Source organism: Gymnoscopelus braueri (assembly GCF_963280865.1).
Source record: "Gymnoscopelus braueri genome assembly, chromosome: 2".
Classification (NCBI taxonomy): domain Eukaryota; kingdom Metazoa; phylum Chordata; class Actinopteri; order Myctophiformes; family Myctophidae; genus Gymnoscopelus; species Gymnoscopelus braueri.
Genome location: NC_137604.1, coordinates 30,481,417 through 30,493,916, shown reverse-complemented (window position 1 = coordinate 30,493,916; position 12,500 = coordinate 30,481,417). Strand labels below are relative to the sequence as shown.

At 46.8% G+C, this 12,500-nt stretch overlaps 1 protein-coding gene across 1 annotated transcript in view; it reads left to right on the top strand.

Annotated features, from left to right (window-relative positions):
• The first annotated feature begins 667 nt into the window (after positions 1–667).
• Positions 668–12,500, top strand: part of ndst3 (N-deacetylase/N-sulfotransferase (heparan glucosaminyl) 3) — a 53,187-nt gene continuing 41,354 nt past the window's right edge. The window contains 2 exon segments of the mRNA XM_080442947.1: positions 668–1,057; positions 3,844–5,158. Of these exon segments, the coding sequence (XP_080299073.1) occupies positions 4,160–5,158 (999 nt within the window). The 5' untranslated portion in view covers positions 668–1,057; positions 3,844–4,159.

Sequence of the window (12,500 nt, the reverse complement as noted above, 5' to 3'; positions counted from 1 at the left end):
CACACACACACACACACTCAGTGGTGAAAAGTAACTAAGTATATTTACTCAAGTACTGTACTTGAGGTATTTTTACTTTACTGGAGTATTTCCAAATTTCAATACTTTTACTTCTACCCCACTACATCTCAGAGGCAAATATTGTACTTTTACGTCATATGAAAACTTTAGTTACTATAGTTACTTTGCAGATATGAATTATGATATTATAAAACATACATTAACCACTTCTACCCTATTTTATATGTAGGCTATTATAAAATAGCCGATCTACAAGCTTGTTGTGAGCTTGTAGATCTGCTATTTTCAAACATTTTAGTACTTTTACTTTTGGTTATATTTTGATGCGAACACTTTCGTACTTTTACTCAAGTAACATTTTGAACACAGGCCTTTTAGACTTGCAACACCATTTTTATGTTGTGGTATTACTTTTACTGAAATAAAATATCTGAGTACTTCTTCCACCACAGCACACACACACACACACACACACACACACACACACACACACACACACACACACACACACACACACACACACACACACACACACCCCAGCATCACCAGCCCCCCCTCCTTCCCAAGTACGTACCCTAGTCTCCACTCCTGTAGGTGCTTTTTTATCAGAAGCACTTACGCGCGGCAGTCAGTCGTTAACGGGCAGCCGTTACAACAAGACAACGGCGTTCACTGTCTGTCTGCCTTTCTGCCGTGGTGGAGCAGCACTTCACGCTATCTGCTGCCTAATCCCCGTTGCATGGGGGGGAGAGAGAAAAAGAAAGCAAGGACCGGAGATAGACAAGAAGAGAGAGAAGTAAAGAATTAAAAAGGCGAGAAATAAAAGGAGAGGAGAGAAAGAATGGTGAATGGGGGGAGGAGAGCGAATCATTCTGCTCTAGTGGTGCTGGGTGGAGAGGATGGCACAGCGCTTTAGCATCAGACCAGACACACTGACTGGACTGGAGACTGATCACACCCCGAGACATCAGCTCCACATCGGCGGCTCTCCGCTGCTCCTCCTTCCCGCACGGCAGCGCCTCCATCCCGGGTAGAGGTAAGTGGGCGAGTCGGGGGAACGCACTGCTGGATGGGTCTGCTGCTCTTTCGTTATGGTGATGAACTCTAGCAGAAAAGCGGGATCGCACAAAACTCTCATCATCCCAGAACTTAGACTATTATTATAACGCACTCTCCTGGCAACATTAGGCAAAAAAAGTAGGAGAGTCTCCTGCTTTTTTTTGCCTATTGTTTTTGTTATTGATACATTGAAAAGCAATAAACGGCGGTCGGTGTTCAATGTTTTTCCATTCCTGATTCCTCTCCTGTTAAAGCAATGCAGCGGCAGCCTAAATATCACGAGCCTCCGGCTGAATATGTATCAGATATATTTTCTGATGAATTTGCAATTTGTTATTATTATTTTTGTTTTAATTATTTTGTTTATAGTACTAAAACTCCATCAGACTGCAGCTGCCCACATGGGTTGGAAGATGTGGCTTTCCTTTGCAAAACAAAACAAAAGTAAATTAGCTCCTTATATGTGTTCTTAATAGGCTATACTTTCATTCAAATGTTTAATTTTTGTGTAGGCTATTTATTAATAGGCATTTTCATCATTTTACAACGATCTTGATATCTACCCTTGTGTATTGTTCACATATTTTATTCTATTATTACATTGTATTCTTACGAATATACGAATTTAGTTTATTAAAATAGCATGTCGGCATCATAACTTTTATCAAAAGAAATAGAATAGCCTACCAGCTTCTCGTGCATATCCACTTGTAGCGCCCTCTTGTGGTACCCCGCAGTGAGACACAAACATACACAAGAAGCAATTAACACACTCTTTATACAAGAGGTGTTGTATTACATTGCATGCACAAAGTGCCTAGGGGCATATTTGTCACTCAGACCCAGACTCATTTTCTTGAAAGTCAATTTCTTTAAATGCTAATCTCTAAGATTTGCTATCTGTTCTGCATGCACATACCAAAATACTTTGACCTGCAATTTAATGTAAAATTATTATTACTATTCTCGTCATAATAGGTACACTGAACATTCTGCAAAAGAAATGACGAACATGCTTTAAAAATAGCCGATCTACAAACTCATCATAACATGTTGCAACGCGATGTGCCGTGAGCTTGAATATTGGCAAAGAGATTTGAGGTAGAGGGAAAAAAGGAGCGTGCAAAGTACAGACCTTGGTCAGTGAAGTAATTAGTGTAGTGGTTAAATTGACATGCAGACTGTCAAACTCTTCTTTCAAAATGTATCAGAATATTAGACCAAGTTATCACCATATTGCTTTGTTATGTGTATATTTTTACACTCTCAGTGTTAAATGACAGTTAGCATTTTACTGTGTGTACAGGTAAAGGGTAGAAGTGAAATTGGAAGTGGCAGAGATTAGAGCTGCTACAGAGAAAGGCTTTTATGTCAGGTGTCTTTGTGATTTGTTTGTTTCTTGCTTTCCTGTTCTTTAATTCATCACCTGGAATCGCATTGGAGGAAATGCTTTGAGCCCCCCCCCTCCTACTCTGTAAAATCCTCAGGGTTAATCTAACTGTACACAGAGTGTACTGTATCAAATGAAACCAAATGGACCCCTTTCACGGATGTGTAACTCTGAGAGTTAGATGAACATGAATGATTTACCACTAGTGTACAGCTTTCTCCGTTCATGCGCTCTAACAGAAAGGTAAGGAGAGAAGGAAAGAGAGCGAAGAGGAAAGACAGCTGATATTTAAGAGAGAGAGACCGAGATGGAGTGAATAAACAGATTCATGGAAAAAGTAAAAGAGAGGGAGTTGCATAGTAGGGGTGGGGGGGGGGGGGGGTTGGGCTGTGATGGGAAAGAGAGGGATAGAGAGAAGAGACAGAAAGATGCTGTGAGATCTTTTCTTCTCCCTGGCTCCCGGCACATACATTAAGATGCTAATCCCGCGCTTTTTTGTCTTTTTCTATAATTCATTGCATTTTCTCGCCTCCCCTCCCCTCGCCTCAGCTTTTCTCTCGCGTCTGTCGCTCCCCGTCTCTCATTCTCCTCCATCCCTTTCGCTCTGGCTTTCCTCCACCACCGCTGTCAGGGTCTCTCTTCAGATTAGTGCCCCTGGCAAAAAGGATTCCAACTCTAATCTTGTGGTAATTCAGCCGATTAGGTTCATCAGGGATGAGGACAGAAGTGCACAGAGTGGGGTACAATTAGAGCACTGCTCTGTAGGGCTCTACAGAGCCGATTAGTCCGGCTCCTATCTACCTCCCCACACCATCGCATTAAACACACACACACGCACACGCACACACACACGCACACACACACACACACACACACACACACACACACACACACACACACACACACACACACACACACACACACACACACACACACACACACAGGGCTGCTGTTTACATCCTACCATTGAATTATTTGGCTCTTCTGTTTGTGTTTCGTGAGGGTGATGTCATTTGGAGTGGTTTGCGTTTGTCCCTGCGTCCCTGTGTTTCATAAGTGTGTGGGTTTGTGTGTATGTATGTGTGTGTGTGTTTATGTGTTCATGTGTGTATGTATGTGTATTTTGGATCAACCCCGAGGCTGCAGGTTGTTTTCAATCAGCTCTGTCATTACCAGCTGTGCCATCACACACTCCCGAGGGTTATACCCCACACACACACACACACACACACGCACACGCACACGCACACACACACGCACGCACGCACGCACGCACGCACACACACACAGAGAGAGAGAGGAGAAACTAGTGTGCCTTATTCAACCTTGCCCAACACAAACTCTGCCTTTCTTCTTGTCTCCTCATCTCCCAGCAGATCTGCAGAAGTGAATCAACAGCTGCTGGTGAATCATCGGTGAGGATTTCATGGAGTGCCTGTAGACTGTGTGGACCCCAACCCGACGGCCGCTGTCTCTCTCCAACGCTCCATCTTTGCACCGCTCCCTCCTCCCCTTGCCATGGTGACATGACATAACCCCCTAAGTGGCTTTGGTCCGTTCTCTCACACACGACGACGCACACACCTCCAGGGCCCCCCAGAAACCCCCCCCCCCCCCCACACACACACACACGCAAACATTTCCTCCCTCTACGCACAGACGCTGTCCTCACTGCCCCGCTGCTTCGTGATGACGGTGGCCGCCCGCATCCGTCGCCACCTGCGCAGGCTCCTCCTCCTGCTGGCCTCCTGCTGCCTCCTCTCGCTCCTCCTCTCCGCCTACTTCCTGCTGAACAACTCCTCCCCTTCCCTGCAGCTCGGCCAATCCCCCGAGCCGGCCTGCTCCCAGCCGCTGCCCTTGTCCCCGTACCGCCCGCTGCCCAACCCGTACCCGCCCAACCCGCCGCACGCGCACGTCCACACGGACCCCGTGGTGCTGGTCCTGGTGGAGTCCCAGTACTCGCAGCTGGGCCAGGACATCGTGGCCGTCCTGGAGTCGGCCCGCTTCCAGTTCCGCATGGAGATCGCCCCGGGGAAGGGCGACCTGCCGCCCCTCACGGAGAAAGGCCGGGGCCGGTACTCCCTCATCGTCTACGAGAACCTGCTGAAGTACGCCCACGCCGACACGTGGAACAGGCAGCTGCTGCACCAGTACTGCACCGAGTACCGCGTGGGCATCGTCGGCTTCTACCGCTCCAACGAGAACTCCCCGGCCGTGCTCAAGCTCCGGGGCCTCCCGCTGGTCCTCAGGACCAACCAGGCGCTGCGGGACTGCTGCGTGGCGTCCAGCTCGCCCCTCCTCCAGATCACCAAGCCCGGCATGGACCCGGGGCCCCTGCCCGGGGAGGACTGGACTTCCTTCTCCACCAACCACTCGTCGTACCAGTCCGTGCTGCAGGCACGGCCCCCCCGGGAGGGGGGCGCGGGCAGCGGGGATAACCCGGCGCCTGGCTTTAGTCCGGGCCTCCAGGCCACGGTGGTGCAGGACATGGGGCTTTACGACGGCGTCAGGAGGGTCCTGTTCGGTCAGGGGCTGGGCTACTGGCTCCACAGGCTGATCCTGGTGGACGCCATCTCCTACTTGACGGATAGGAAGCTAACCCTGGGGCTGGACCGCCACGTCCTGGTGGATGTGGACGACATCTTTGTAGGGAAGGAAGGCACGCGCATGAACGCCAAGGATGTCAAGGTACGTTTGGTGTTAATGTTTGAGAGAGAGAGAGAGAGAGAGAGAGAGAGAGAGAGAGAGAGAGAGAGAGAGAGAGAGAGAGAGAGAGAGAGAGAGAGAGAGAGAGAGAGAGAGAGAGAGAGAGGGAGAGAGAGAGAGAGAGAGGTCATGGAGGGCCAAGGATGCTTGATTTATTATCTTTTTTATTACATTATCATCTTCTTCAGATTCCAGTTCTATCAAATTGTTCAAAATGGCAGAAGAGGATTTTTGCAGCTGTGAAGATAAGGAATGTTTACTTGAACACTAATTCAATTGCTACATTTGGAGTGTGCTGAGTCTTCAGTAAGGATGTGAGCACGAGTGCACTTCAGAGGACTCTGGAGGGAGTGAATGTTGTCGAAAGGGTGTGTGTGTGTGTGTGTGTGTGTGTGTGTGTGTGTGTGTGTGTGTGTGTGTGTGTGTGTGTGTGTGTGTGTGTGTGTGTGTGTGTGTGTGTGTGTGTGTGTGTGTGTGTGCGCGCGTTTGTGTGCGTGTGTGCGTTTGTGTGTGTGTGTGTGTGCGCGTGTGTGAGTGTGTGCGTGTGTGATTGCTTATTGTGTTGTCTGCCGAGTGTTTTGTGTGTGTGTGTGTGTGTGTGTGTGTGTGCTGTTGGGGTACAGCAAGAGGGTATTTAGCTCAAATGGAGTTTTAGCCAGAAGTAAAGAGGCCATTTAAGAGAACAAAGAGCTGGAATGAAAGACAGAAAGAGGAGGGGTGAGAGAGAGAAAGAGAGGGAGTGAATGAGTGGGTGAAAGGATGAATGGCACTTATTCCTCTTTTCCCACGTTCCTCCTCTTAGGAGGAACTAAAGGAGACTAAAGGAGAGTCAGCCATGCAGCCCGCCTCTCAAGACAGCTATTGTCCTAACACACACACACACACACACACACACACACACACACACACACACACACACACACACACACACACACACACACACACACACACACACACACACACACACACACACACACACACACACACACTGCTGGCTGCCTTTACAGGGAGTGCTACTGTTTTGAAGAACAGAAAATAAAATCCTCTCAGATTTCCCAGCATATCTTTCATTCTGCAGAGGGAATTTTGTTTATAGTCAATTTCCTGGCTGCTTCCTTGCACAGGCTGATTCAAGGGAATTAAATTTGGTTTGGTGTGTGTGTGTATGTGTGTGTGTGCAAGCATGGGTGTTTAAGTGAGTGTGTTGTTGTTCAATATACACAACCTGTATGTTTTTTGCGTGTGACAGGTGAGAGTTATGTTGCCGTACGTTGTGTATTTGCCCAATTTACACAGGTGTCGTGCACCAAAATGAGCCAATCTACAAGTTCACCACATGTCGCACTACAATGCGTCGTGAGCTTGTAGATCTGCTATTTTCAGTATAAAAAAGTATAAATCAAGCCGACGAGATTGGACCATGGCCATGGGCATCCGTCTGTTCAACTCGACCCTCGCTGTAACACCAGTTTACATTCTGGTGTGTGTGATTGGTGTATGTGTGTGTGTGTGTGTGTGTGTGTGTGTGTGTGTGTGTGTGTGTGTGTGTGTGTGTGTGTGTGTGTGTGTGTGTGTGTGTGTGTGTGTGTGTGTGTGTGTGTGTGTGTGTGTGTGTGTGTGTGTGTGTGTGTGTGTGTGTGTGTGTTTTCCTCAGTAGTTAAGATTAGAATGTCACTTCCTGTCAGTGGCTGACAGCTATCCCATCATGCATCTGGAAAAGTGAACCAACTATCCACGGAAACAGAGGGCTGGGGGTGGATGGGTGGTGGAGAGGAATTTTGTCCTCTAATATAAAAGACGAATGAAGCTGGAGAGATAACAAATAGTGAAACATATGCACACACATGCACGCGTGCACGTGCACGCACGCAAACAAACACACACACACACACACACACACACACACACACACACACACGCGCACACAGCCATTCACGCGTGAGCACACTCGGATTCAGTAGTTCAGCAGTTGCGGTTTTCAGTTTAAGTCTCCCCGACTTTTCAGCTTTGTAGTATAAATATACATGAGGATGAGACGGAGAGGGACGGCGATGAAGCGAGGCAGAGAGAGAGAGAGAGAAAGAGGGAGATGGAGTGATAGAGAGAGAGGCAGAAAGACAGACAGACGGAGAGGGAGAGACGGAGACGGATGCCATTTAAATCCCAGACACTCCTGCCACTTCCACCTGTGTTTCCTCTGTGCTCACTTATAGCCTCTCCCTCCAGGATGTCTGCACACGGTAAAATCCTCGGTGTTAGCTTAACCCCGAGAGCGTCCATTTGGTTACATCGTGTACACTCTCAGAGTTTCAAAATGGATAAATCAACGCTGGTGATTTTTAATGCGTGGCTCATTGGAGGTGGAGAGCAGTGTACAGTCAAACCCTCAGTGTTAATTCAATCCCTCAAATTGGTCCCGTGAAGGTCCACGGCATTTTGAGGATGTGACTGTGTGGACGTGGATGAGTTGGCAGTGAACTGATGCACCGACAGGAAACCAAACACTTGGAGGGATATAAGGCAACAGAGGAGACAAGGATGAGGGATTTGTTGCATCACTCCCTGTAGAGATGGAGAAACCTCTCGCTAGCACTATCAGATTAGAGATACAAGAGCTGTGTGTGTGCACGTGTGTGTGTGTGTGCGTGCGTGTGTGTGTGTGCGTGTGTGTGTGTGTGTGTGTGTGTGTGTGTGTGTGTGTGTGTGTGTGTGCGTGTGCGTGTGCGTGTGCGTGTGCGTGTGTGTGTGTGTGTGTGTGTGTGTGTGTGTGTGTGTGTGTGTGTGTGTGTGTGAGCATGCGTGCGGACACACATGCACATACATTGGTTTTGCCTACTTTTGGGGACAGTACTTAAATAAAGAAAGTAATCAAATAATGAGACCAGATATAGTCAATCACAATATCATAATCTTCATCATATCACAGTACCACTATCTTATATTAAAATCATATCATTTTATTACCGCTATTCTAAAATCATATAGTACCACAGTGGTACACAGTAGATATGTTAGTACTACTACTTTATTTAAATTATTTAGTATCACTACTCTACTAAAATCATAGTACTACTACTTTGCTGTGTGTAATATCTCGATGAATGGGAGTAATCAATCATTGTACCTATTGAGTCTGAAATGTCTGAACACTGATTCTTCGGAATGCTTCAGAATGTATGGATTTTTTATATTTTTTTATCCCAGGTTTTGTAACCCTTTTTCACCCGGTGCCAATTAGATGGAACTTTGAATGGAACTCTTTCCTTCCCACTTCATCAAGACCAGGGCTGTGCGATATCCCTTTTGCCTCGATTACGGTTAATAAACGATTATGTAAAAAAAAAGTTAACTTTTGGATTGGCTATTTTCAATTTTTTTGCATACCACCATTGTACAGCAAAGTATAATACAGAGCCTTTTGTGTCGGTTTCGTTGATATGAAAAAGAAAAAAACCCTGCTTTTCGATAGTTCGATTAACCTTTTTGAGCAAGATTATTGGTTCTAAAAAAAACATACTTTCGACATATTTTTGGTTAATTGCCCCGTCCTATTCCCACTTCATCAAGACCACTCTGACGTTTTGTCTGTCATAAATACAGGGAAATAATAACCATGTCCCTTTTATGGTGTAAATAAAGCTCAACCTACATGAAAAACCAAATCCCTTCTCGGTCCCAATTCTCAAAATACATCCCATTGTACACACAACACGGCAGCATAACATCAATTAGGGTCTGTTATTTACCACTTAGTAGGACAAGGCATCCGCGGATCTAATATTAGAAATTCTTCCGTATCTCTGTGAAAGCAAACATCTATTCTCCCTGTTCTCCCAGAGAGGAACACGGAGAGGAAATCAGGAGGAGGGGAGGGGGCAGGGTTTGGGGGAAGGGCCAATTAAAATGCCACCCTCCTCCTCACTGCTCCCTTCATTAGTCTCACCCCATGAGTTCATCTGGTGACAAACAATACCTACATCCCCTCCCTGGTCACTCACTCTCTCTCTCTCTCTCTCTCTCTCTCTATCTCTCTCTCTCTCTCTCTCTCTCTCTGTCTCTCTCTCTCTTTCTCTCACACACACACACACAAACACACACTTGCGCGCGCATGCAGAATGCTATGTTTTTTTTCGATTAAAACGATTCACAGGGAGGCACCCTGTGGATGTCGTTTCTCAAAATGAGGGATGATGTCAGTCAAAATCTCCCATGTGTTTGTTAGTGTGTGTATGTGTGTGTCTCTGTGTGGGTGTGCGTGCATGTGTGTGTGTGCGTGCGCTCACTTGTGTGTGTGCCTCTTAGTTCTTTCTTAAACTTCTCCAGTCTCCCTAAAGATCAGGGAGGTGTCAGATTCATGCTATTCGCCTCTGGCATCCGATCAGGGTTCGCTGTTTTGAGAAACTAACCGAGGGACAGAAACCCCCGATTTCTTTTTAATTAAAAGTCATTTTGACATCACTACACCAGAATGCTGTCTAATGAAAGCATTTGCCAACAAGCAGACAATTTTAGTAGCTTGGTTTTTATTCGGTTCAAAAATGCTCCCACTCGGCTCACTTTTTGCTCCAAATTAATTGGCACACAGCCATTCAATTTTCCAGAAAATCAAGCAGCTCTTTTGGTTGCAGTAATCACTGAAGAACTCAAAATCCCTGAGTGGCTGCCAAGTAGCAACTAGCGGTAGTGTAGCTATGCCAAGACCAGGATGGAGAGTTAAATTAACACCCAGAATTTTACTGTGCGCATTTGCGTAAATGCTCTGAAATGCCAGACACTATGTGGATATGAAGCCTGACGTTGAGGGATGCAAGCCAAGACGCCGGGGAAGAAGAAAAAAAAGATAGACCAAAGCAAAAGGAAGAGTGGCATTTGCTGGTAAAGCGTTCTTCCTGCTCATCAAATAGAAATGCCTGACCCACTTAATGCGGCACATCTAGTGCTCACATGACATGCACACAAACATTCACACACACACACACACACACGTACAAGTACACACGCACGGAGGCACACACGCACGCACACAGACACACTCGTTCACAGCCCCAGTGCTACTCACAATTAATCATGTAGACGAACCAAGAACTCTGACCTGCTTTTTTGCAGGAATGAAACACTTTGAAATTTGTTCTCACAGTTAGTTTACACACAAACACAAACACACACATACGGTACACCTTTGACTGTGGATGGAGAGGTGAACTGTAATTCATGCCTGGCTTCCCTATCAGCGTACGTGTGTGAGAAGCTTTGTGCTTTGTTAAATGTTTTTTGTGCATGCATTCACACTCATGAAGGGATCATCATCATGCATTTTTTATTCAGATCTGACTCACAAGCTGATGGCTGTGGAATATTTATGAATTTTGGCCAGAGAGAGAGAGATGACAGCAATGGAAATGGTTGAGAAAGACAGAATGGGAATATGGTGGAGCTGCTGTGGTAGCCGAGTAAAAGGGTTTGTGAACGACAGTGAATGCCAGCTGTCCAGATGCCTGTCTCCACTGAGTTGCAGCCCACCATCTCTATAGCTGGCACCTGTTCTGACTGTTCTGATGCACACACGCACACATGCACACACACATGCACATGCACACAGCATGCACACACACACATGTGGGCACACACGCACGCACGCACGCACACACGCTCATGCACGCTCACGCACGCACACACTGGCAGTGCTTCTGACACCACTAGTGTTAGCCAGCTGTGGGATTGGCAGAGAAAGTAGGGCTATCGCTAACCGCTAATCCCAACAGTGTGTGTGTTTACCTTCATGACCGGGCTTCTCAGCCTCTCACAGATGCTACATGGTCCCCATCTCCCGCTTATCCAAAATCCCTCCTCCCTCTTTCAGAGTGTTTGAACCGGTCCCCGGCTCTAAGCTCGGTTCCCAGTGGACAGATTGGCACCATATCGCTTAAACCCCTCAGTTCTCTCAGATCTGCTTGAGGTGGCAGTGGAGAAGCAGTGGGAGAGTTGACAGCATTGCTCGAGAGACACAGAATTTGGGATTGTGTCAGAAACTCTTGTCCACAACATGTGCCCTCCTTTTTCTGACTGCTCATGAAACATTGAAAGTATATTCAAACTGAATTCTGTAAGATTCAAGCCCTACCTGGCATACCTAGATTTCCCACACAATCACTGAAATGTCTCAGCTATAATGAGTGAGCCTGTATGGGAAGGCAAGATATTTCCCTTTGAGTTTCATGCGATACCTCTTGTAAACCAAGTAGTGGAAGACCGACCGACTTCAAACGGATAGGCGGCTGTCCGGAACCGTTGATCCGGCCGCTATGCAACCCGATTGACTTCAAGCCCATGGCGGGCGTGATGCGCCGAGTGGGAAGTCGGTCGGATCAGCGGATCTCCGTCAAGTGATAAAACTGCAAATCCCCATATAGTATGCTAGGTTTGCGGCCCTCTCACTTACGTCGCACCGCCGATCCGACCGATATGTCTGAGTCATAGAGTCAGGGTCTTTGTCAGAGTACCCGTTGTATGTGTCCCTTTTGTGCCCATATATGGAGATCTCTGTATCTGTCAGTCCTTGTCCCTTTAATGCCCATATATGGAGATCCCTGATGTCATCAGTATATGGCCATATATTGGCATGCCCATATATGGGCATATCGGTTGGATTGGCGCAGAGCCAAGGAGAATCGGGCCTGTCTTCTACAGAGCTTTCTATTGGAGAATAGTGACAAAGCCCTGAACCAGAGGTTTACGGAATGCATTGGAGTAACTTTTGTCACTATTTCGAGTTCACATGAACCAAGTGACCGGTGCTGTTTTCAGCCCCCGAGGTGACACAATTCTCTAATACAAGGCTCTGGATCGGCGGTTCTGGACAACTGGACATCCTTGGTGTCATCAATATGAAGTCATAGTTCTGGCCTGGACTCCATATTTGAGAATGCCTGACACGGAACTCCATATCTCTGCTGTCGGGCAGAAAACAGCTAACTCCAAAATGTTCATTTGTCAGGAAAAAAAAAAAAAAAGTGGAGTTAGGAGGTTTTGTTCATCATTGATAAGAACAGCTGAATGGACCTCCAAGCTCACAATGAGGTTGGAGGTCAAAAGGGGGTGGAGCCTGGAGTCAGCAAAACCAGCTGACTCCACCCCCTTCGGTGGAGTTAGCTGGTTCAGCAGACAGATTGAGGATCCAATGGAGTTAGCTGGTTTTGTCAGAAGCGCTTTTTAATACTTTTCATGGTGTTGGGTGTTCAATTGCACTGATTTATGGGGAAAAAAGCAACGTCAAAATGGATTTAGCTGGTTTCTTCCGACAGCAACGATATATGGGTATAAAAGG